At 32.5% G+C, this 27,981-nt stretch overlaps 1 protein-coding gene across 4 annotated transcripts; it reads left to right on the top strand.

Moving 5' to 3' along the window:
- Positions 1 to 1,353: 1,353 nt before the first annotated feature.
- LOC127719916 (long-chain fatty acid transport protein 2-like) lies at positions 1,354 to 27,981 on the top strand. Of its 4 annotated transcripts, XM_052226284.1 has the most exons (12): positions 1,382 to 1,541; positions 8,237 to 8,306; positions 8,942 to 9,330; positions 16,016 to 16,126; positions 17,500 to 17,700; positions 18,385 to 18,540; positions 19,124 to 19,248; positions 20,278 to 20,469; positions 24,052 to 24,151; positions 24,664 to 24,868; positions 25,898 to 25,995; positions 26,780 to 27,981. In XM_052226284.1, the coding sequence occupies exons 3-12, from the start codon at positions 8,970 to 8,972 to the stop codon at positions 27,088 to 27,090; spliced, it is 1,860 nt and encodes a 619-aa protein (XP_052082244.1). In that variant the 5' UTR covers positions 1,382 to 1,541; positions 8,237 to 8,306; positions 8,942 to 8,969; the 3' UTR covers positions 27,091 to 27,981. The 4 variants fall into 4 exon arrangements, with proteins under 4 accessions (XP_052082247.1, XP_052082246.1, XP_052082244.1 ...); XM_052226286.1 differs by lacking the exon at positions 18,385 to 18,540 and having other exon boundaries at positions 1,381 to 1,541; XM_052226285.1 differs by lacking the exon at positions 8,237 to 8,306 and having other exon boundaries at positions 1,383 to 1,541.

Here is a 27,981-nt window from a genome sequence, read left to right as displayed (position 1 = left end):
TCGTAAAGGATCAGGCAATGCATTATTTAAATCGTGAAAGACAAGGCGTGACCAGACTTGGTGATCAGAAAACAACTTTTCTTTAACCAATTGATATACTTGTAATTGGTTGGAATGTGTAATTACTTACTAACAACGTAAATTTATGCTTTCATTTTTTGGTAATTTTTTTGGTCTTTTGGAAAATGTTGTTTGTGCTGTATTTAGACCCCTCTACAACGATATTTGTGGTATTACTTCTTTGCCGCAAGATTATTGTTTTCTATTTGGTACTAAATTAATATTAAGATCCATTTTGTTACATCTTGTGATAAATTTATTTGTCAATCGTCAATGGCAGTCAGCAGGGTTTAAGAACATCAGTTGTTCGACCTGTTAGTCAAATGCGTTTTGTTAAAATATACTTTTTCACACTTTTTTGGTCTTTTGGAAAATGTTGTTTGTGCTGTATTTAGACCCCTCTACACCGAAATTTGTTTGTTCTGTATTTAGACCGCTCTATAAAGAAATTTGTTTTGCATGCACACGTATAAAAATTGCGGTTTTTATCCAACGCAATCATAGGTTTGAACGTTGTTTTCAATTTAGACTTGTTTATATATATATATATATATATATATATTACCAAAAAAATGAAAGCATTGATTTACGTTGTTAGTAAGTAATTACACATTCCAACCAATTACAAGTATATCAATTGGTTAAAGAAAAGTTGTTTTCTGATCACCAAGTCTGGTCACGCCTTGTCTTTCACGATTTAAATAATGCATTGCCTGATCCTTTACGATCAGTTTTGATTAAAAATCGACAAAAGTATCTTTTTTTCAAAAATAATATGAATGTTTTTAAGTTATAACATGCTTTTATTTAACTGGACTATCTGACACAATAAAGATTAAGTTTCAAATATATTATGCAATATTGAAATGTGACCATTATAGGTACAAAACGAGATTTTTCTTAAAGATTCTTATAGGATTGTGTGTCGCCTTTTGTGTTTTCTTAAAAACTACTGTATTTTTCTTTAACGTAGTGCACAGTATTATTAAGGAAGATGAATCATTTAAACAGACATATTTCTTTTACTGATTTGTTCCACCTTTTGAAAATACAGCAGATTTTTCACAGATTTTGAAGTAGAATTAAACTTAATTCGTACACGATCCTATACCAGGTCTTTCAAGATCCATTGGCAATGCTTGAACACCGCTAGGTATTCTTTCACAATCAGTTTTCTTGATATACCGAATGACACCCGTGGAAGGAATACGATAAAATAATTATCAGTATATTCATTAAAGGATTGATCATCCATGCGTATGAAATATAAAACATGGTTAAAATGCGTTTTAGATATATTACCTGTAAATAATGTCAATTGTTGTTAAAGTACGTTCGTAGTTTGTTCGTTTGCATATGTTGAATATAGAGACGAAGTATATATAAATATATATATATATATCAAATGTTGGCATTGGTTGAAGACACATTATCATCATTCATTGCAAGGTTACTTCAACACACTTATAACCATCAGACAAGTAAGTATCATTTTCATCTTTTAGAATTCCATAAACTATGTCCCCTGAATACATTTTGATCATTCTTATCTTAATTCGTATACTTATAATCGACAAAAAAATTTCATGCATTGATTTTTGATCAAAAACTTCCCTTCGTCACTTTCCATTCGGCGTAACCACAACCCCGTCCTTTTTCCCCCGAATGTGACCTACCGAATAAGACTTATAACCGGGTTTGTACTTACGTGAGTGATACGATGCCACAAGTTGACCAGGACTTGCTTACCCTTCCGGAGCATCTGCAATAACCCCGAGTGTTTGATGGGGCTCGTGTTGCTTAGTCTTTAGTTTTCTATGTTGTGTTTTGTATACAGTCGTTTGTCTTTTGGTCTTTTCTTTTTTTGCCATAGCGTTGTCAGTTTATTTTCGACTCATGAGATTGAATGTCCATTTGGTCTCTTTCGCCTCTTATGCTGTGCGTGTACCGAATTTCTAACATTATATGTCATGGTTAAGTTCACTGCATATGGAAAAGCTGTCGGCGAATTAGAGTGCGGGAAGAAAATAATTTAAAAGCAGTACATTTTTTGAAGATTGTGATAAAATAAAGGATTGTCTTTCAATAGAAAGTATATGTACACGTGTTTTATAACAATTAAAAAAAAACCCAACATATTAAACTTTTGTTGTTATATTTGAAGTATCATTTTACTTTGCATTTGGCCGTTTACCTGGTTTAAAAAAGGTTCAAATGGCTAAATCTTGATAAGTTACATTGTAAAATGATTTAAAACAAGATTTCAGATATTTATTTATATTCATATAAGAAAGACCATATAAATAGTTTACTTTAAATCGTTTTTCACAATGAAGTGACCTTGGTTCTGTTTGATTGGATGAATTGATAAAATGAAAAGATATCATTTTTTTTAGAATTGGTACACAGTGTTTGCGTGTATCTTTTAATGGACGATTTAAATAGAGGATATTTTAATCAATGGAACATGCAACATTGATATTCAAAATCACATACTGCAGATATATTCCTAAATTAGGTCATTATTTATAGACACTGGTTTTGGAAAATATTAACAAACGGTCCAACCATTGATGAAAGCTCTTACCAAAATTTCAACATGTAGAATTCCAATTCAATTAATAGGGGCAATCATGCATGTATTTGTTCCGGACCACATGAATATTTAGACCGTATACTTATAATGGTCTTACAATACGAGTATGGTCTGGTTGTTTTTGCAATACGATGAAGGTTAAAAAGTTACCTTTTCTGTAAATGGCATAATTTGTGACCCTTCAAGGTGTCATAAATTAAGAGTTTCTAAAAATGAAATTTTAACTTCTGTAATCATATGGTAATCATTATGACATGATTAATAAAATAAAGTGACTTTTACTCATAAGGTGAAGTTATAGTAATCGCATTTTACATTGTCATTATCGATTTCTTTACGAAAAACGCTATGTCGACTTTGGAAAAATAACTTCAAGAAATACAGAAATGATCTCTTAAACAAGAATGGAACCCTCTTTTTTTATTTTGTTCTATTTATTTTGGTGTTCAAATTTGATTTTAGTAAATTAACATTTCGTTAATATTTTAAAATATGTTTTCCCGTTTGAATGGTTTTACACTTGTAATTTTTGGGGCTCTTTATAGCTTGCTGTTCGGTGTTAGCCAAGGCTCCGTGTTGGGGAGCAGCTGTTGAAGACCATACTTTGACCTATAATGGTTTACTTTTATAAATTTTGACTTGGATGGAGAGTTGTCTCATTGGCACTCATACCACATCTTCTTATATCTATTAGTTAATCAATGTGTCATTGTGCCTATTCTAGCGATTTAACAATAATTTAATTTTGAATGTATCACGTCTCCTGATTAGCTGAGTGGTTTTTGTCTATCTGCTCATAATTTTGTCATGTGACCGTGCCGTCATCAACGTTTTTTCATGTCTATTCGAAATAACATAAAAAAAAATGTGGTGAACACTTTTAGATAACACGCTACGCGGGTATTCAGTGTGCACCACATTTTTTATGTTATTTCTTCGTAGACAGAAAAAACATTAACAGTCATTCTTTAAATAACAGTAGTTTTTACGTGCTGCCCCTCTATTCCTACATGGATGTGAAAAATAAAAAAAGAGGGGCAGCGTATGATTTGGAACAGGAACTCGTCAGTCAAGTAGAAATGAGAAGACATTTTGTTTCTAAAAAAAATATTATCATCAACGGGTTCCCTTTTTCACACGACTTAGATACAAACAAAAGTTGACAATATAAATTCGCGTTAAATTGACTCGAACGAAAGTAAGATAACAGGTATACCGGTATACTAAGATAAAGGATTTCTGTTAGTAGATTGTGCTTATTTTGGTCCGGAGAACGAGCTGCGTGTTCCTGCAAATGAATCTGGAATTTATTCGAAAAATATTTATATGGTCTGCATACTCATATGATCTGACCCATTAATAACCGAACAAGTATAAACTCATATGGCCCGACCATACGCCTAAGACCATACGAACATGCCGTCCAAATACTCGTATGGGTCATAATATATATATCATCTGTTTGTGTTTTATTCTGACATCGTTTATCTATATACAATACATATCAAATGTATCTTCTTTAGTTTGTACTACATCTAAGTCATTTAAGTGAAGTGAATATAGAAAGTTGTGATATGATGTATGCTTTGTATTCAGACAACTTTTGTTCCCATAGCAAGTGTTTAAGACAACTTGCTCATTACCTCAAGCTCAGTGGGGATCTTGAATTGTATGATAATTTGTCTATTTCTATCCAATTTCAAGTACTATGCATTGGACAATGTATGAAATTTGAATGGTAGGTCTACATAAACGATATTCGTATCTTGTAACATGAATGGTAATTTTTCCTTTGATCTTCGAGTGAGTTAACTTCAGTTATTTTTAAAGGAGTGCGTTAACTGAATGATTTTTTTAGTTATTGCACTCTCCAGTTCCGCCGTGTGTCGCTTGTCATAGGAAAAGCAAAGAATGGGAGGAGCTTAGACCAGTGCTTTAACTTCTTTCTCAAAAGTTGTTATTTCACTGTCTAGCTCCGCCTCCTTGGCCTAGTAAACTATGATATCAATGACCGTAAAATGTCCTAATAAATGTAAACAAAATGCATACACAACAATATATCAAAAACTAATCGAGAAAGGGGGAGGGGCTTACCTCAACACTAGCCAAACTTGCAAACCTAACCCTAAATAAAAAATGGTTCCCTATACATTGTACTTGAAAAAAAATGGATGCTCGAGGAGAGCTACAAAAAGGAATGACGTGGTCTATAAACGAAGAGGCGATATTGATAAATTGGTGGATACTTGTTTTTATCGTGACAATATTTATTAAAAATATTCAAAAAATATTGTCACTGGAATTTTAATCGTTTAATTTCCTCCACTTAATGAAAGAATATGTAATAGAAATGACTATTAATTTTCTTACTGTTATTTTGGTTGGATACCTGTTTTTATCGGTTTATACAATTTACGAAAAATGAATATGACTGACATGAATCAACGACAACCACTGAATTCCATCCACATAATAAAATGTGTCGGAGTTGAACATGTTAAGCAAAAAAAATCAACACATTATACTATTTTGACATTGAAAAAAATTACCCCGACTAACATTGATTTGTTGGGAAATTCTTCTTTTCTCTCTCAATTGTATTATTAATGTGACAAGACACATTATTATCGCAAACTCAAAAATAACATCTAAAATATGACAGGAATTTAGTTTACCAAACATTTTGTACAGGATAGCAGTCCGCACCAATCTGAACAAGTGAACTTTCCGAGAAAGAGGAACAAAAGAACAACACGTTGACTAGATTCGGTACCGTCGTGAAACAATATTTATAATATCAAGAATATTTGACATACTTATTTCAATGTCAGCTGTGTCAGTGTGAAATTAGCTGAGTACACTTATATAAAAAAAAACCATAAAAGTCGAAGTCGTCATTTTTTATGTTATTATCTAAATATTATTGAATTTAGTCAAATAATAAAAGGTTGATCTACTCATTTAAAGAGCGATCATATATAAAACATTTCAAGTGATGCTATTTTTCTGTTTTCACCATTCACGGCTTATCTATAAGCGCCGTTTTACTATTTATTCCTTATTTTCTGATATCAAAAATTCATTTTTTTTATATCATGAAATCGATTGTTTTCTTTATATCATAAAATAAAGAATATTTTTTGATATCAAAAATATTAATTTTTTATATCATTTTTTGATATCAGGAAATCAATTTTTTTATATCAGAAATTAAAATTTTTGATATCAGAAAATATTATTTATTTTTTTATATCAAGAAATAGATTTCCTGATATCAAAAAATGATTTTGTGATATCAAAAATTCGAAATTATTTAAAATATACCATATTTAGTTTTGCGTCGAACAGTCCCAATCGGCGTAATAAGTCGACCTAAGAATTAACTAAATACTGGAAAATGTTTTACAAAGTTTGACACATTGAAACAAAATACTGATGTGTTCGAGATTTAGATATGATGGCTGGATGATATATTCAGGTTCAACTGACGTAATACACGATCTTTTCGCCTTATATATCTAATACAATGCATACCCACCTAAATTGTACATACCAATTTTCTAAAATGAAGTGTAACTTTCTTGACAGTCGTTTAAATACAGAGACAAACGCTTCCAAAATGAAGGTATTTTAGAAATGAAAACGTACATGAAACCTATATATACTGAAACTTTTCAATACTTCACAGAAAAAGCTCATATGAAATAAATGTATGCGAGGCGCGGTACATAAGAAATACTAGCAGTCTTTCAAAAAACGTCTCTTAAAAACCCGAAATAGACGAAGTATTTGAAATTACAAGACATGCAATTTTTTTATTCGTTGTAATTGGCTTTTAACTAGCTGTCAGTAACTGAGAGTACTCTCACATCTGTACTTTGTGTCTTTTTGTTGTTGTTACCCTGCCACGTCCGGTCTGTGTATTTGTTAGCTGTTTGTCTTTTTGTTGTTGTTACCCTGCCACGTCCGGTCTGTGTATTTGTTAGCTGTTTGTCTTTTTGTTGTTGTTACCCTTTCACGTCCTGTCTGTGTATTTGTTAGCTGTTTGTCTTTTTGTTGTTGTTACCCTGCCACGTCCAGTCTGTGTATTTGTTAGCTGTTTGTCTTTTTGTTGTTGTTACCCTGCCACGTCCTGTCTGTGTATTTGTTAGCTGTTTGTCTTTTTGTTGTTGTTACCCTGCCACGTCCGGTCTGTGTATTTGTTAGCTGTTTGTCTTTTTGTTGTTGTTACCCTGCCACGTCCGGTCTGTGTATTTGTTAGCTGTTTTTCTCTGCCTTGTATCGATCTGATGAGTTAAATCCTTTTCAACTGATTTTTATAGTTTGTTCTTACACTATGTTGTGATGTAACATCAGTGTACCAGGTTAGGGTGAGGGTTGGGCGCTCAAACACGTTTAATTCCGCCACGTTCTTTATGTGTCTGTCCCAAGTCAGAAGCCTGTAGTTCAGTAATTGTTGTTAGTTCATGTCTGTCATTTTTGTTTTTGTTGTGAATTAGGCTGTTAGCTTTCTAAATTGAATTGTTTCATATTTTTCATGTCGGGGCCTTTTATAGCCGACTAAACGGTATTGGGTTTTTCTCATTGTTAAAGGCCGTACGTACGGGTTGCCTATAATTTCTTTCATCCACTTCATTTGAATTTTGGTAGATAGTTGTCTCATTGGCAATCATACCACATCTCCTTATTTTTATACTTAACAGAACTAACCGAATTCGCAACATAAACAACGCGGATAAAAAAAAAATAAAAACAAGATTATAAAAACAATGGGGATTAATTTCACAAAAACCTGGCTGCACAAATCTATTTCTGAGGAAACCAATAATTGCTTATAAAAGAAGCGGGAACTTACAATTGTTGACTCTAAATCTTAGAATAATTAATATTTGAGAAACACAAACACAAAAAACTTCTTATGACTGATGAAGCCGAACTCTTAAGATATTCTTTCCTTTAACACGACCAAGACACCAGACCTAATGTAAGGGCTCATGGGTGAGCTAGGATACTTTTATTGACATACAGGGACAGTCATTGAAATTTTTCTTGTTTTTTTATATCAGGAATTCGAATATTTGATATCAAAAAATCATTTTTTGATATCAGAAAATGTATTTATTGATATCAAATACTCGTCAGTATTATTTTTGATATCAGAAAATGTATTTTTTTGAAATCATAAAATGGATTTCTTCATATAAAAAAATCGAATTTCTGATATCAAGAAATAGAGATTATTTTCTGACATCAAGAAATCAAGCTCCTGATATCAATAAAAAGAGATCATTTGATATAAAAAAAATCAAATTCCTGATATCAAGAAATATTTTTTGTTATCAAAAAATCAATTTTTGATATCAGGAATTCAATTTTTTTTATAACAAGAAATATTTTTTGATTTCAGAAAATAAGGAATAAATAGTAAAACGGCGCCTCATACTTATCAGACATATATTTGACATACTAAGTAGAATAATGTAAAATCCCATGAAAGTCAAATCTGTCATTCATGTTTGCTTGTTATTTACGTTGAATACAGTAAAATTTTTTGACCTATTTAATGTTGTCTAAATTTAGATTAAATGTACCGAAGGTATTTGAAAGATAGCACAAAGCAACCTACTAAGATGTTACCTCTATTATTTTGGTAAGTCATGATTTTTTAAGTAAGGAATTTACAATTAAAATGTGTTATATACTTGTAGGAAAAAGAGTTTTGCACAAACTTTTTGACGTTTAACCAAATTTTTGTTTAGCGCAATGAGCAAAGCACATTGACATATATCAGATGTGTAACACAATAACAATCCGATCAAATAGGGTCACGCTGCTAAAGCTTATTAATTGCAAGTGATATAGCTTGATGTAGGAGAGAATCCCAACTAATCTTAGGTTTATGTACAGTTTCGATATAAGTCACAACTTGGAATATATTATGTATTTTTAATTTTGTTAATATTTTCACATTTTACCGAAGTTTTTTCGAGACGAACTGACGTTCATCGACCGCGAAGTTACTTTGTCATGTTTGTATATAGCAGTCGCGTATTTATTCTTTCATAGTACAAATTCCGTAGTGTACTGTTCAGAGGTACTGTTCAGGGTTGAAACATTGAAAAATAAGTAGGAAAATGCAAATTCTATAGCGAGACCAATAACGGTCTGTACGTTTGTACATTTTGTACTCATTCTTTGGTTTTGAAAGTTGCGTATACAATTATATGTTTGTTTAATTAACATTTTATTAATTTCGTGCGTCCGAACATATTTTTAATTTTACAGGAGTTAATTTATACGTCAATACACAGCGATGTCAAGTAAACAATTAATGGCCGTTGGTGGGACAGCAGGGGTGTCTCTAATTGCATGGAGAACCATGTTCCCGTGGATAGAATATGACTTGCAGACAATGAAGGCTGGAAAGAAAGTAGCAAAAAGATATAACGACGATATCATCAACAAACGTACAATTATTGATAATTTTGAGGCCACGGTAAAAAAAATCCCGAAAAAGACTTTTGTGATTTTAGATGACAGATGCTTTTCATATGAGTATGTCAACGACCAGGCATGCAGAGTAGCTAATATAGTAATACAGTGGAATTTGAAAAAGGAAGATTCTGTATCAATCTTTGTACATAACAGTATAGAATACATTTGGACATTTTTGGGTAAGAATAAAACTGCCTAGAAGGTCCCGTGTATAAATACGATAACAAATAAATCTATCTGGAAGGTCCCATGTTTTAATACTCTAAAAGATAAATATGTCTAAAAGGTCCCATGCATAAATACGCTAACAGATAAATCTGTCTAAAAGGCTGGGTCCCATGTATAAATACACTTGTAAATGAATTTGTCTAATGTATAAATACGACGTTAATAAATAAATCTGTCTGGAAGGCCTCGTGTATGAATACTCGAAAAGATGGAACAAATTGCAACACCAGAACATATGTGATAAGCCACAACAAAGAACTACTTATAGAGGTCCATTTTTGATTCAGCCATGCTGGATCTATGTGATCACTCCGGATTTGGAGATGGTGCAAAAATCTTAGTTGAAAACATATCATGAAAATAATAATTCCGTTTCTATGACTTGCAGAAACTTTATACACCATTTTAATCACTAACTTCCAACTTTTAATATGTTATTTGTCCTTAAATTAAGAAAAGGTTGGGCAACAACTTCTTTATTTTAGATATCCACTTGCATGTAGATCGATCCTTGGTAAATCCAAATTTTATATTAGATTGCTATTTATTATTTGATTTGGAAAATGTGATGTCAATTTTAAGCAGTTGATAAAAATAATAGAAGTGTTTTATCGGTATCTCATGTTCCTGTAAGCCATTGAAAAACATTTGGTTCAAGCTTTTAAGGTTTTTTGAAATACTATTATATTATTCCCATTCTTGCATTAGACAAATGAGATTATTGATACAATATCAGTATGATGGACAGCTCCCAAGATTTTCAAACAATTACACTCAAAGGTGTAAGTATTAACTGGATTAAACTCCACTCAAAAACAGTCTTAATTGACCACAGGTATATTAATATTGTAACGTGACCGAGGGGAGAAACGACAACGACACAGACGGACGGACATAACCATACTATGGCACGACAATGTATCCTGTGGTAATTTCCATTAACTAAATAATACGGTATCTATTTACAAGTTTATTCACAAATGTACATTACTTCAGACTTATAGACAAATTATTAGCAACAAAGTTTAAACATATAAACTTTAAATACAAGTCCTCCAGAATCTATACTGATTCAAGACTTCAAGGAAAATCACATCCTTCCAGTATCACAGCTGATACACAATCTGCCAGTCTCTGACCAACTAACCTTTATCATAGAGTTTAATTACTTTCACTCTAGACAAAACAAATAGGCATAACTTATTTTATTACCCTACACCCCAAGACATCGCTACTTGTCTTAATTACATCTGACAGTTCAACTTTAACTGCAGATAATAAAACTAGCCATTTGTCAAATTAGCCTTGCGTCATTAATTTTCTCTGAACACAAATAAACAGTTATAAAGTCAAATTAACTAGAGGTCAATATTTACAAAACATTAAAATATTACATTGCCTCCCTCTTTGAAAAACATGTGTCCCACATGTAAACAAAAAAAAACCAACTTTAACTTATTAAAGTATTGAAGACCACTTTCAAAAATAAAACAAAAATACGCAATAAAATTTAAATGGAAAAATCAAAATGTATCAAAAATCAATTTCAACATTTTAACAATAAAATAAATCAAATAATTCAATCATAATCATGAAAACATGCAATGTTCATTTCAATGTTCATTTTAAATGTTCATAGTTTATAAAGTTCAATAAAAGTTTTAATCAGGAACGAATCTGTTGGGTGGACGTTTCACACGATGTCCTCGACCGTATTCAATATTGTTAGTTGGAAAATTAGACATATCGCACTGTTCATTTTCACTCAATTCAATGTCAGACTCAATGTTATTTTCTTCGATTGCGGTAGCGTTAGACTTCGTGTCTTTTCGAATTACAATTTTAATTAGCCAATTGTTAAAATCTCCATAATACGGTTTTAGTCTGTTGTAATGAACCACTCTTGATTTTGCAGGTTCTGAATTTTGAATACGGTAAACCAAGTCACTAAAACTGTTTGTATATAAACATGATAAACTAGATAAATGTTCTGGAATATCTTCTTTTGACGAATCTAGAGAACAAGCTGACTCGTTAAATACTGTTACTGCTTCACATGGCGTTTCAATAGGTTTTTCATACACTTTAACAGACTTATCTGTTGCGTTCAAAACTTGAATAGGAACGACATTTGATGATGAATTAACTACTGTTTTAGCCAACAGGAGCTGATGTTTCTCCACAAATTTATTTGAAGCTACTAACATGCTACATTCTGGAGCATAACCAATATCAATAACTTTCCCCGGAATAATCTGCTCGACACCCGGCGGAATAACTGTTGTTTCTGACACAGCAACCCGACAACATCGCACACCCTGAGTATTTAATACTGCACATGATATCTCTTCTTTATTAACAGTCATTGTATTGTTAGCCACATCAATGCAACACATATTTTGTTTCATGAAGTCAAAACCGATAATACAGTCTATATCTTCATCTATATCAGCTACCCACACATCGTGTGTGAGAAGTGTCCTTCCAATTTCAACGTTCATTTTACCTATTCCTCTCACTTTAACTGGTTTACCGTCGGCAAGTTTCATGTTTGTATGTGTTGGACGCAACACCACTTTGTTTCCATCGGACAGAGAATCGTATACATTACTGTTCAAAATTGTCACATTTGCACCTGTATCTACTAAACATTGGATGTTTTTACCTTGAAATTTACCAGAAATATACATTCCTCCATCGCCACTCGCTACACGACCGGATCTAACTCGGTCTTTTTGTTGATAATTTCTGTTACTTTTGTCATCATTAGGACAATTTCTTCTGATATGGCCTGTATCTCCACAAGTCCAACATCCTCTTTTTCCCGGCTTGTTGTTATTGTTATTAAATCCGCTTCTCTGTTGACTCATACCGCTCTTAAGAAACTGAAACTCACGTCGAAGTTCCTCTACCACATCAGATAGTGTTTTGATTTGACCAGACACTTCTGAACTTTCCGATATAGCAAAATTCCGAACACTTGAAGGTTTGTCCCTCTGTTTATCCGCAATATAAAAAGCCTCAAGCTCAACAGCCAACTTAACTGCATCATCTAGTGTCTTTGGGTGAGCTTGATGTATACGCAACCGTGTATCCGCGTCATCTAATGCATCAATGAAATGATCTCGGCTCAACATCTCTTGTAGTTCCAATTGAGCTTTTGGATATGCTTTCCGGCTTAGACTCTTGATATGTTGCGCCAATTCAGGCAATTTTTGATCTCTTCTTTTACGGATATTCTTAAGCTGCACACGGAAAAGCTCTGTTCTGTTTTTGGTTCCAAATCTACTTGTTAATGCTGCACATATCGATTGATAATCTTTACGCTTTATCGGATCAATATCGGCTAAAACACTTTGCGCATTCCCACTTAGACTTGTTGCAAGAAACATTGCTTTCTGATTATCCGCCCAACAATTTAATTCGGATATCATTTCAAACTGAATTTTATAATCTTCCCAAGAAACAGAACCATCATATTTAGAGGGTCGGACAACTGGCTTTTCAGATCCCATATGCTTATGTGAATTCGATCCTTGATTACGAGAAGGTTGGAACACAGATGGAATTGATGATCTTTTCGGGGTCGGAGCACTTGAAATTTCATCCTGGAGAGTTTCATACTCTTTAGTTAAACGCTGTATTTCTCTTTGGGTTTCAATCATTCTAGGCGTTGAAGCTGATAACACGGTTGAACTTAATCCTATCCCTATATCCATTGATACTTTAGGTCTTGCACCTCCGAAATAAATTTCTCTATCAGAAGAATCACGTTTATCCATTTTTATAACAATTTAATTACAGTTGCTTTATTTACGCACATGAAATATTTTATTCCATTTGCAATAATCCTCTCACACAAAATTATCTGAATATTACTATAAATCCACAGAATATAATTTGCGAAAATACATTGTTAAATTCCAAATAGCACATCAATCCTTTTAATAGAAATAAACTAATCCATGTTAATAATATCCACACCGCTGCCACCAAAAATTGTAACGTGACCGAGGGGAGAAACGACAACGACACAGACGGACGGACATAACCATACTATGGCACGACAATGTATCCTGTGGTAATTTCCATTAACTAAATAATACGGTATCTATTTACAAGTTTATTCACAAATGTACATTACTTCAGACTTATAGACAAATTATTAGCAACAAAGTTTAAACATATAAACTTTAAATACAAGTCCTCCAGAATCTATACTGATTCAAGACTTCAAGGAAAATCACATCCTTCCAGTATCACAGCTGATACACAATCTGCCAGTCTCTGACCAACTAACCTTTATCATAGAGTTTAATTACTTTCACTCTAGACAAAACAAATAGGCATAACTTATTTTATTACCCTACACCCCAAGACATCGCTACTTGTCTTAATTACATCTGACAGTTCAACTTTAACTGCAGATAATAAAACTAGCCATTTGTCAAATTAGCCTTGCGTCATTAATTTTCTCTGAACACAAATAAACAGTTATAAAGTCAAATTAACTAGAGGTCAATATTTACAAAACATTAAAATATTACAATATATCATGATAGTTGATAATCATACTGGTATTGAGGTCAAGAATTTATGTACACATCTAACTGAATACACAAAATCTTGACCTTAATGGTGGAAAAATCAGTGTCATAATCATCTGACATAAGTTAATAACTCAGATCTATTTAAGTTACAATTATCAGTAATGTGGTTGAAGCAATAAACACAATTGCATAACTTACCTGAGCATTTTCTGCAATAAATTTATTTGTATATTACCCATTGTATTGCTATTTAACAGTTATCAATGGTTATTAGAATTATCTCAGCATTAGGTATTTGTACATATATATTTGAATACAGGAAATGCATTTTTTCCGTAATGAAGAATGAACACAATTGTGATAAAAGTTAGTTATTTATTTTTGTTGTTGTTGAGAAAATGCATTTTTAGTGCCTCTTTCTGGAAATTACTACGCCAATTATTATTAATGGCATATAAAAAATATGCTACACATTTAAAGATTTCCCGTAACATTCTTGTCAAAATCATTGAATTTCAAATGTTTCTAAAAAAGAGATGTAAAAAAATCTGACAGTGTCTTCAATTGAAATACCAAAATAATTTGCATCAATATTGCAAAATTCTCCATCTTTTGGCTATAAAATAGAAATTTACAGTGAGATAATAGAAATGAAGATAAAAAATAATTATTGAAAGTATGAGCATAAAAAAAGTCGGACTAGCTACAAAATTGGCTAAACCGCAACATCCATGATGCTTTGATTGGCTTAATTCTCACCCATTTTCTCTAAAGTTAAATACGCAAAACTGTTCTGAAGTGTATCAACATTTCGCTTACATTCAGAGAAGACCCATTCCTAAATTTTATCATCGTTCAGTCGCTCTTCTTTAATGATCAGTAAAATTTTGGAAATATTCGAAAAGCGACGAATATGTTCGTTGTTATTCTGCGGTTTGCAAGTTGTGTCGATTATTATATTATTTGTTTGTGCGTTTCTCTGTTATGACTGTTCTTGCGGGTGTTTGTGCTGTATTTCTGTCACGTAGTGTTTTGTCGATATTTTTTAACATTGTCATAAAGCGAGAGGTTTGGCATGCAATTAAACCAGGTTCAACCCACCATTTTTTCTTTAAATGTCCTGTACCAAGTCAGGAATATGGCAGTTGTTATCAAATAGTTCTTTTCTATGTGTGTGTTGACGTTTGTTTTTGTTACACTTCGGTGTTCCTGTTGTTCCTTTGTTTATCAAGTCTAAACACAATAGAACATTTTTATGTTCAGAAATTCCAGATTTCAATAACACAAAAAAAAAATATAATTGTTTTTGTGATTACAGCTGTTTGCTTTGGATATTCACGTGACTCATAGATTTATTGATTCAATGTAATGATTGATTGATTCATTGTTGTTTGTTAAACTGGACAAAAACAAATATTCAATTATATTATAAATCTAATAAGTAATTTTGAACATCTGCTGGAAAAAGAGGATATGTTGAATATGGAAATGGATGCGTGCTATATTTATACGCCACGCACAGCTCCGATACACGTCTTTGGCACGGGCTTTACTGTCGGTTCAAAGATGTCGAAGTGACAAAATTAACCACAGGGTTTCAATATGTTACAAAAACCGTTAACAATTCTCCTGCAGAACATCTTTACACCAGCATGGTTTTAGTCTTAGGGACTTCAAGCTCCAATTCATGAAATACTTGCAGTACTCAAAAGCGACCTGCTTATTTATTTTAATAGTTTCGGCAAAATATATCAACACAACTGTCTCCATTAATAAATGTTTTGCTAAACAAGTGTTTATGGTAAAGTATCAAATATATTTATCGAATAATTTGATAATTAGCACGTCCATTTATGTTTACAAAATCTTTTCTCGTTTTTTTTTTATTCCTAGCGAACACTGACATATGGTCTGAAGATCAAATATTGTTTTTGATTCATCTATAGTTCATATCTACGAGACTTGCGAGATCACAACAAGTATCAATATACCTGTATATAGGGCCAGATTATTATAAGCGGCATTTTTATCGAAAATATGAAATAGCATTGAAAAGATGCATTTACCATTGAAGTTATATTTTAAGGTTTACAGAAACTTGGTGTTATCACAACGTTATTAAATATAAACATCCGAGGTGACCCATTAGTTAATGCAATACAGGTGACAGACACAAAAGCAATCATTGTTGGTCAAGGTAAGTGATGTATTTATATTTACGATGACTATTACATCGGCTGTAGTAAGAAAACCAGGACGGATTCAAACAGAAAGATTTTGAAAGCAGAGAAAACTGTGCATCTTATAATCAGCATGACTTTATCAAATGATATTACGAATACTAAAAATCCAGGCTGAAAATAACGCGTAGGTACTTTAATTCAGTCACCGACCTTCGATATCGCGGGCGTGTTCTAGTATATCTTAACGTAACCGTGGTTGTCAGTTGCGGATCCAGAAATTTTCATAAGTGGGGGCCCGCTCCCGTCATGCCTCAGTGATTCTCTATATAATCAACCAAATTTTTTCCACAAAAGGGGGGGGGGTGGCTGGGTCCCCCTCCCCTAAATCCGCCTCTGGTTGTCTAAATGTATGTTCAGGGTTATGTGTTACTCAGTCTGAGCTTTTTCTGTAATGTTTCGTTGATCATTCTTTGTTTTTCATTGTTTTTCCTTTTGACTTTGGTACATATTTTTTTTTAATTTGACGTTTCTTATTACGTCTCGGTATCTTCTATTGATTTTAACGATTAATACATTATATAAACACCTTAACTGCTCCGACCTATAGTCTACTCGTCACTTTGACTGTTATCGTGTTGGAATAATCCATATACTAAAGTCCTCTCAATCAAGCAGGCTTTTTTAACAGTACAAAAAGACTAACAAGCAGCTCGAAGTGAGAAAATGTCAATGTTCTAGTATATGATAACTTTAAAGTGCTAAATCAAAAATTGAAAGTCATACTGAATTCAAAGGAAACACAGTTATATATGCACCACATTTTTTAGGTTATTTCGAATAGACAGAAAAAATATTACAGTCATTCCTTATAATCTAATTCTAAAAAGGAGTAAATCACGATAAAAACGTTGATGACGTCACGGTCACATGACAAAATTATGTCTATGAGCTGATATACAAAACACTTTCAGCCAATCAGAAGACGTGTTGCATCCAAAATTAAATTATAACAAGATAGACAAAATAAAAAAAGGAACTTCGCCAATTTCCAGATCATAAAAACTATCTAAACAATAGACCAATGCATATTTCTGACTTTTAAATTGAAGAGCCAATGGATGACGGATCTGATTTTGCTGCATCAAAGAACATGTGACACAAGTGGAAAGCAGCTATAAACATATGAAAAAATTTGAATTTACCATATCACATCGGCTTTTCAGAAGAAAAATAATTAAGCACGATAAAACTTGGTGGAGGATATTTTTAGTGCTATCGATACAGTGAATAATAGATGATAACTATTTGACTTATGCATTTACACTGTTAAAGTTTATTCAAAATATCAAATATATTTAATTTATTCTTCCTTTCTTCACGAATTTAGGTGATGATCTGTACAATGCAATAAATGAGTTAAGAGGAAAACTTGATGTACCAGTTTATTTTATGGGAAACTGTGCTGAAGATGTTCAATCCTGGGACATGCTTATGATGAAATCATCACCAGCAGATATAAGTCCTACCATAAGAAGCCATATTAATATATTCACATCTTGTTGCTATATATTTACTTCCGGTACAACAGGTAAACTTACTGTTACTAATTATATAACTAAAAATCAGAGTTAAAAAAATCAAATATTTACCACTCTCGTTTTTGTAATGATATATCAAATGCACATGCATATAATTGCTACTACAAATACCCGAACTTTTTAGGATTTACAATACAATGTCTTTTGGCACTGAAGATTCTGTCAATCAATAAGGGTTAAAGTTGTTATGTTGCAGGAAAATTAGCTTTCTCTTGACTGTTTTTTTTGGGGTGCAAATACCTGAACATGAAATGATATATTAGTTGATCGTCATCTAATCATGGCGTGCAATCATTCTGTACATGAATCCATTAAATATTAACGGATGAAGTGGTTGTTTCGTCAAACGTATTTGATATTTGTCACATTCACGACTGGATAATCACATTTTCACATATACAAAAAGTTTTTCATTATAAAATTTCTACAAGAGTAATATCCTGAAAGTTTGTATATACATTGCATTAGTAAGCAATGTTGCGCTGTTACAAAAGCCATGATTTGAACTTACTTTTGTCTGATCCTCAAGCAATATCTACAGAATGAGAAAATGAGGTATTGGCAATGACAATTTCAACAAATTGACGGACATACATTGCGATAGTTAGTATATCTGAGATTTCTGTCGGCAGTGTTGGTATACGTGTTAATCAAATTACATATGTTACATGCAGGTTTACCAAAGGCGGCATTGATATCACACGGAAAAGCGCTAGCTTACCCTAAGATAGTGTGGGCAATAGACCTTAAACCAGAAGATATAATATACGACGTGTTACCATTTTATCATGCAACAGGTCTCTGTGGATGGATAGCTGCCAGTGAAATAGGTAAGAATTGCAAAGAACATCAGTACTTTAGATATCTTGCACATCTCAAGGATTAACATAATTTGATGTTATAAAACAAAACACAATGCGGTTATGTATATATATTTTTTTCAACGTCTTGCATATGTTGTTTTGTTGTTGTTTTTTTTTTTCTCGTACAGCCTATTAAGTGTATATATGTTTACCCTGCAAGACCTTAAAAGTTTCACTTAAAACAACAATGTTATTGAACAAGTCTTGCATTCAAAAAGGGAAGCATTAATAAATAACTGTTTGGCGGCAACCCAACATAAAACAACTTTAAAAAAAACCATCTACGTATACAGTCAACAAACGTTCTTCAACAACAGACGAATATCCATACTAGAATAATCCTGCCACAAACAAAATGTGAATAAATCAAAAAATGAAAGATTACATGAAAACGATCTGCAGTCAATACCCAACACCAAAACACTAAAACAATTAGAAAAGACACAAAAACACTTGGCGAGATAACGATTGGATTAAGCATTTATTGATTTTTGATATTTTCGTTATGCATTCTGAACCATTTATGGTAATCTTATATCGGATATTTCAGGCTGCACTGTAGTCATACGTAAGAAGTTCTCTGCGCACCACTTTTGGGAGGACTGTAGAAAATATAAAGTTACACTTGTGCAATATATCGGCGAATTATTGAGATATCTTATTGCACTACCTGAGGTATAATTTAATATGTACTCCATAGTTTGGTTGTATCCTATTTTATATCTATAAACAAAAGTTAGAAAAAGAAATGTAAGAGGGTTGGTAATTATTATTTTAAATGAGGCTGAACAAATATCGATTATTTAACGATTGTATGTACATACAACGTTAACCAATCAACAACACTCAATATACTAGACTAAGTATTTAAAATATGTGGAGTAATATCAGGGGCTCCGTAAAAAGAGAGAAAGGCACAGTAATATACTAAAAAAACACAAGTCGTAGATAATAGGTAAAAAGATAACAAAAGAAAAAACGACGGAAATACAACAATAGCACCAAAAACTATACGAACAACTAATGAGCACGCACCTCACCAGAACCGGATGCTGAACTGAGGTGCTCCGGAAGGGTTAGCAGTTCCTTCTCCACCAGTTCAAATGCAAATATAAGGCATCATTATTCAAAGTTCAAATGTTCTACTTACTGTTTGCAGTCCAATTTGTCACGAAACGTCGGGAAATTATAAATTTCGGTCACTATACGAAACAAAAGTCACATTCATCTTACGGCCTCCCTTTGTAATGACTTCAGTAGTGATGCAGTGATGTAGTGATGCAGTGATGTGATCTTAATTACTATACTAAGAGTGTATAATTAAAATCATCGTTTGGTGATTTAGTTTATATCAACCAGAATCAATATTAATTATTATAGCGCTTATATAAAAATAAAAAGATGTGGTATGATTGCCAATGAAACAACTCCCCAGAAAAGACCAAATGACACAGAAATTAACAGCTATAGGTTTCCACTTTTTTCCAAAATGGCAGTTTCGCCAGATTATTAGCTTTTCGTATATACGTACTAAACACCTCGGGAAAAATGGTCAACTACTGTTAATGATATTCAATATTGTTTGTGGTAAATGCTTTACTTTTTGATTTTCTGCCTGCCATTTTGTAACATCGCACGTAAAAACAAACAAAAACAGAGATGACTATTTTAAAAGTACAAATACCTTTATTCTTCATTTAATAGAACCCTTTGGATGGAAATCATAACATAAAGTATTTCCTTGGCAATGGACTGCGACAAGATATCTGGACCCCAATCCAGAAGAGATTCAAAATACCGTACATCATGGAATTCTTTGGAGCGAGTGAAGGTACTGCTTTAATGTACAATTTGTGTAATAAACCAGGAGCTGTTGGGAGGATATCACCTTTGATGGCAAGTACTATATAATGTCTTAAATGCAGAGATAGGGGGAAAATATGAGATGCATGTATGCAGATATCGGGGGAACACATAAGATACATGTACGCAGAGATAGGAGAACACATAAGATACATGTACGCAGGGGGAATACATAACATACATGTATATTCATTGGTATTGTTTTTTTTTATTTGTTTGTCATGCCAAATGTTTTTACTTCATAGTTATCTCCCTTAGTTCAATTCACATGCTTTGGTGTCCTTTTGTGATATTTTGAGTTATTTGTTCTTCGCCGTATTATGGTTTCGTATTTTTGTGCTATGTACCGATTATCAGGTTGTATGAATATTGGAATTGTAAAATATCAGCTGCGAGCCACATGCTGAAGCTTTTTGTTGAGTGAGCGCAGCAAACGAGTTCAAAAAGGCTTCATATTGTGTCTAGCAGCTGATGTTTTAAAGTATAAATATGATGAAAATCTGATAATAGATTTATCGGATTGTATTTGTGTATTTTGCATGATAGAAACAAGTGCCTTTTTTTGTTCACCAGCAAACCAAAAGATGACTTAATAAGTTCGGGTCAAACTTATCAACGTCGGTTCATTCACTATGACATCGGTGATATGTCCTGGTCAAAGTTATTTAAGTCGGGTTAACATATTTGACGTCACAATGGTATGCAATTTCATGAAGAGCTGAGCAGATACTATAAGTTATATGGTTCGCTACTGAACCCCTACGGATCCATAGAAGGTTAGTAAAATCCATAGGGGGTGAGGCCGAAGGGTCAGTAGTGAACCGTATATAACCGTGTCTATACAAAAACAAATGCCAACAGCAACAACTTTTTAGCTTTAAATGTGTTTAATGAATTTATTTCAATCGTTCATCATCAATTTCTTCATCTATTGAAACCTTTCAGATTTTCCCTCCACAACGTGTTGTTTTTATAAAGGGACGTAACCCCACTACTAACCGTGTATTTAATTAAGCCCCGCCTACTAACCTAATATGAAATATGCACGGTCTCCACGCGGTTGCTTTTAACCAATCATATTCCTAGAAATGTATAGGAGGTAATTATGAGATAAAGACAGTTGAAACACCAATAAGTACCGATTATCAGGTTGTCTGCATATTTATATTGTAAAATATCAGCTGCGAGTCACAACTTAAGTAAAAAGATTTCTGTTGAGTGAGCGCAGCAAACGAGTCAAAAAGGCTTTTTGTGTGTATTGTTTCTAGAAGTTTCATCCTTTGGTTTTCCAAATTAGGTCTCTGACACATAATATGCGTTCAGTGCAATAATTATATTCAATATTTTGTTATTTCGTATGTTTGACGGGAGAGTATTGCAAGAACTGAAAAGACTCTTTCGTACTACTTTTTATTTGCTAATAACTTCTCTTTTTTTTGGAAAAAAATCAGTCTCACTATACAGTTTGAAATCAAAAGAGTTCATGTTATTTGCATATCTACATTAGGGTCACTTTTAATATCAAGAGCAACGTTGTGACTTCGCTTTAAACCTGGGTACATCCAGTAATGTGTTTACCTAACCAAATTATGAATACCGTTATTACAGCTATATCCGATATTATACTAGAGGTTATTCTCTTTTTCTTTTTTGTATTTTCACTACATTGATTTCTTATGTAATTTTAACCAAAAAAAATCATGATAAAACGAGAGGTTTATCACACCGTAAAACATGATTCTATCCACCTATTTCATTTGCCTGTATTTATGTAGGAATATGAAAGTTTGTCACCATTGTTCTTATTATAATTTGTAGCAGAAATTTTCTCATAGTTGAAAAGAATTTATGGACCTTCTCGGTCTGCTCTTGACGTCTTTACACTAAATCCGTCAAAGGTGTATAAATACCCTTCATTGGAACTAAATTTCGTAAAAAAAAGACGATTTCTGTATTCAGATAGGTTTGGTTTTTCTGAAGATTTTTTATTTACTTCATTATATATAAATACAGCAATGCTATGAAATCCCATCAATATTTTTTTTTACATGCGATTGTTTCTTGGAGCATCCTATATGTCGAATTATTAACAATGTACTTTAACTTAGCTTGAATATGTATGGATCTATTTACTGGAAACTAAACAAATGTTGGAAATTGTTTCAATTAAGATACTTCTTTATTTTGAATTTGTTTCTGATTTGACATTCCAGAGTTATTAGACTTAAACCGTTAGATTTAAAGTACCTTTATACATGTCACACAATAGCTATATTAAGGGAATACGATACAGTTTCGATCCCCCGATGAATTATTTTACGAAAATTTGCATACAAGCTATTTTTCACCTAAACAATTCAAATATGTAATAAGAAATATACCTTCATGTGCTACTTTAAGAGATAATAGGGGTCGAAATTTTAGACATTTACTCAAAATTTCGGTTTTTTGGACATTTCTATCCTTTGGATAGACACACCTAACTTTTTTTTATTTCAACAGATAAAAACAGGCGGATTTTTCTAAAAACACTATGAAAATCTTCTTTACATAGATATGCTCTTAATATGTACAACAATTCTTTGGAAATAATAAATTTTTATCAAAGTTTCAGGATTTTAGGAAAAAAACGTCATTTTTTGCGGTATATTTATCAGATTTAAAAAAAAATCATCGTTGACTTTTTCATTAAAATTAGTATCAATAGTCATCATACGTAATCAAACCTAATACTATTTAAAAAAAAAAGAGGGTCCATGTACTCATTTCAGGTTAAATCAGTTTATAAAAAAATATACCTTCATGTGCTACTTTAAGAGATAATTGGGGTCGAAATTTTAGACATTTACTCAAATTTTGTTTTTTGTCATTCTATCCTTTGGATAGACATACCTTTCAAAAGATAAACAAAAGCGGATTTTTGTAAAACCATTTGGAAAATCTTCTTTACATAAGTATGCTCTAGATTTGTATAACATTTCTTTGGAAATAATAAATTTTTATCAAAGTTTCCGGATTTTAGCAAAAAACGGCATTTTTTGCAGTGTATTTATCTAATATAAAAACATTTAATCGTTGACTTTTTCAAGAAAATTGGTACAACTAATCTTCATATGTAACCAAACCAAACGTCATTTTAAAAAAAGAGGGGTTCATGAACTCGTTTTCAAGTTAAATCAGTTTGAATGATAAAAATCAGTCGAAAAATGCCTCTCTTCCCGATATATCACTTTTGACGTCGTGAAAATAACATTTTACGTTAGCAACGTCATTACCTCCCCTATAACTGTATCGTATGCCCTTAAGCGTAGATAGATTTACAACACACTTTACAGTGGTAAATGCAGGAATGCAATTAATTTTGGAAATGTTCTGGTTTTTCGTTCCAGATTAATGCAATTTTTAACAGTCATATTTAATGCAATATCCATACAACGAATGATATCTTGAGTTCTACAGAGTCAATTGTCTACGTGATATACAAACTTCCAATTAGATGCCTTCTTTATATTACATTAAATTATGGAACTAGTGTCAATATGAACACCTGCTAATTATTGATTGGTATTTACATGTACCACTGTTCGATGTAAGTTAAATGAAATATTTTTACAGAACAGATTAGATCCTGCACCAAAGTATCTGTTGAAATATGACTTGACTACGGCAACACCATTACGTAATAAATCAGGACGCTGTATTGAGGTTAGAATAGGTATGTTTATTTAAAAATCTGTACTTTCCTGTATGAAAAAAACATTTGCAATTACCTCTTGGTAACCCCACACAATCGCAAATCTCCCGAATAGAAAATCACTTTACCTTTAGCGGGAATTTGCTACCGTCTAACCGCATTTTGGATCACGCAATCGATTAAAAATTCTTAGAAAAGATAGACATCGAGAGAAGAAAAAGTAATGGAAGATAAGTATAAAAGTTGTATGAGATGTAGTTCGCGGATGAACGTCATAGACACTCATGAAGAGTGTTATAGACACAGAATTTGTCATAAGGCTTTTTCTTGTGTTATTTGCCGCGAATGGGACGATGAAAGGAGATCTTTGATCGATAAAATGTTAGATAAAGCAAGAGCCAAGCTTCCTTTTGCCGGAAACCCTTCTGCGCAGGAGGTAGGCAAAAGGAATGTCACAAAGCCGAGTGAATTGGCGTCGGACAGTGACAATAATCGCTGAAATCAAATCTTATCTTATCTTTTATATTTTAAAGGAGAACCTGGGTTACTAATTTGTGGAATTCCTCCAACATGTAAACTTGAAAATGGTTTATACAAAGGTAACATGGAGCTGACAGAGAAAAAGATTGTACGTAACGTGTTTAATGAAGGGGATGCTTACTTCAACTTTGGTGACTCCTTGTATCTAGATAAAGATTACTTCGCTTATTTTCATGATCGAGTTGGAGACACATTCAGGTTAAGTTTTATTCAAGCTTATTTTATTTTAACGTTGACCACCTGAGGGTGACTGGGGTATAGAAATAATGTCATAATTGGTCTTTTTCCGACCGGCAGTAAAACCCTTGCCAGTGGGGTGTCCATCTGGCTGTATGGAATGTATAAATTCACAGTAACATCTGGTCAGAAAAGGGACGTTGAACCATTCGATGTCTTAAGTAGTAAGAGTATCACGCTCTCTGCACATTAAGAATCCGTGCAACAACACCGTGAGCGTTCCGTAGGTGACCTTTGCAATGCTGAATTTCTGAAAACAAAATAGTTCCTACGCATAAGGGTAAATCTTAAACTATGTAGCATATATTTGTGTAATTATGGTATCAGATGATAGGTGTAAAAAATTGTTATTATTAGTTGTAATATTATTAGATTAAAATGAATACTAAAACCTTTACTGTTTTTGGGCGAATTTTCATTTTTTTTACATCAGATGTGACCTTGAGAGGTCATACCGGAGTTATGTTGCCGCAGAAATTTCTGCACACGTCCCTTGCGCTTTTCACTGATAACCGAACGTATTTCGTATAAATACGCGGTTATCATCGAGTGCAAAATGGCATTCCTTATCGCTTGTTATAAATTCATTTCTTCAATGAATACTCATGAAAATATTGTTTAAGACCATAAATAGATAATATGAAAATGTTTTGTCGTGAGAAATATATATATATAAGTAAACAAATCATTAATATCGAAGCACACGTACCGCAAAATTGTGTTTGTGGATGAATATTTCATTTATACCATGTGTATTGAATATTTGTAAGGTGTACATATCTGTCTGGCAGGTATCATATAACCGCCTGTCATTTATTCATCATTCAACATAACTTGCGGTCATCCGATGTTCAGCAAGTTCATTACTTTAGTACTTTGATTTAAATTAACAATCATGTAGTTTACTCAAGTTTACTATTACCATCATAACTGGTAAATAATTTTGGAAAAGAAACCCTGTAATGAATTTAAATATCTTAAAATTTTTAGATGGAAAGGGGAAAATGTGTCTACTACAGAGGTTGCTAACATCATTACAGTCTTGTCTTTCATCATAGATGCTAATGTATATGGTGTCAAAGTTCCAGGTACGTTTCTAAATTAATCTTTATTCACGTTAAATTAATAGAGTAGTAAAATTACAAAAAGATGGTCTTAGTTCATGTGAAAATATTATCAAATCCAAAATCAAAGCTTGCATATGAATAAAACAATAATACTATGTTTTGGAATCGGATTAAATGTAATATTTACACACAAAAATAAAAAGCTTCCAACATTCATGTTCGTTGAAGGTACCAATTTTACTGCACAAGATGTGCATTTCAACAATACTTGTCTCTTCAGTGACAATACATGTGTCTTCAGCGACAATACATGTGTCTTCAGTGATGCTCTAGGTCAACAATACATGTCTCCTCAGTTATGCTCTAGGTCAAACTATTTGAATGAGAGCTATGTGGGAGGTAGATAACATTCCTTACTTTAAAATGATTTCGAAATATTATTACAGCACACTTCAATAAAACAATATCCGTATTTTCATTCAATCAAACCATAGTGACTTATCATATTTAACATTAAATTGTATGAGTAGCATTTGACACCATTAATAAACAGTGACTTAAATCACACGTCAGGCGAAATGAGATTTTTATATATTCATACTGATAATTCCTGTTTGTATGTGTGAAATTCTTTGCATATTAATTTTATATTGTTGTTTAATACTTTGAAATAAAATATTTTTCATTTGGTTCAATACCTCTTTGGCTTTTTCTTTGAACAAGCTATAAACAACACCACGGAGACGAAATCACTTTAATAGATATTGTAGGTGTTTGTACAAAATGGATTAAAATATTTCTGCAGGTCATGACGGAAGAGCAGGAATGGCTTCTCTGGTTTTGAAAGGCAACGAAAAACTGACCAGTGAAAAATTAAAGGAAATCTACCATCACTGTGAACAGAAGCTGCCTAAGTATGCCAGGCCAATAGTATTACGTCACGAAAAGGAAATGCGGACAACAGGAACATTCAAACAGCATAAAGTTACTTTAATGGGAGAAGGATTTGATCCAAATGTTGTCTCTGATCCAATGTTCTATCTATCAACAGAAGCAAAAACATATGTTCCCCTTAGTCAAACAAGCCATCTTAATTTCTTGCAGTCAAAGCTTTAAAATAATAGATAATGATGAAAAAAAATGAGAATCGACCTCGTTATATTATTTTGCATTTTAAAAATAGTCTTTTATGGTGTACTGCAGAATAAATCACAATACTATTATTTGAAAACAAATCCGTATAACCAATATAAATGCGTCTAAGAACCGCAATTTTGGGGAGAGCTTTCCGATAACACTGAAGATCGATATTTCATTAATTGGTAGATAATGTATACACACATGTAATTAATAGTTTTTTATAAGAATAATAAGAATTATGGTTAAACCTCCACCACAATTATGTTGTCGTCGCAGATAAAGCCCCAAACAACATCGTGTTTGTCACAGTGTGTAATCACATTACATAAACTGCTTGATAAATGAATTTGTTATCGACTAATTCTGAATTGCTGAATTTGCTAAGAATTGCTCATAGATTGAGTTCAAACCATGCAAACAATTTAAGCATAGAACTTCTAAGATAATTAGAATAACAATTATTTAACATCTAAAATATCTGAAAAATAGTAGAGATAAGACACTATAAATTATTTTTCTGTGAATTAAATAGAAGAATAATCTATTATTATCCAATGGAAATGTTGAGATAGAAAAGTGTAGTTCTGACAAAAGTGCCAAAAGTGGACATTATAACTCTATAAAAAATTAAAAACAACACATTATATAAATTCGAGGTGTCCGAAGCGCTTTTATGGATCTACCTTCATCAGGAAGCTCAAAGCCAAATATTTTAAAGCCAAGGATTTATAAGAACCGAAACAATTGAAGAGCTTTATGACCGACAATAACCTAATGAAATAGCAAAATCCATCAAAGGCCAACTTCGCATGAGGGAGTTGAAATCTTAGTTTCTTTATAATATTAAAATTTATAAACGGACACTTT

The sequence above is a fragment of the Mytilus californianus genome, unplaced genomic scaffold (assembly GCF_021869535.1).
Source record: "Mytilus californianus isolate M0D057914Y unplaced genomic scaffold, xbMytCali1.0.p SCAF_11, whole genome shotgun sequence".
Lineage (NCBI taxonomy): Eukaryota > Metazoa > Mollusca > Bivalvia > Mytilida > Mytilidae > Mytilus > Mytilus californianus.
This window is presented reverse-complemented; position numbering and strand designations above follow the sequence as displayed.

Excerpts from the sequence above, each read along its gene's own strand:
- LOC127719916 (XM_052226284.1), top strand. The coding sequence starts at position 8,970 with ATGTCAAGTAAACAATTAATGGCCGTTGGTGGGACAGCAGGGGTGTCT. Across the intron at positions 18,541-19,123 it reads GATAGCTGCCAGTGAAATAG|GCTGCACTGTAGTCATACGT; the intron begins GTAAGAATTGCA and ends CGGATATTTCAG. Across the intron at positions 24,869-25,897 it reads CGAGTTGGAGACACATTCAG|ATGGAAAGGGGAAAATGTGT; the intron begins GTTAAGTTTTAT and ends TAAAATTTTTAG.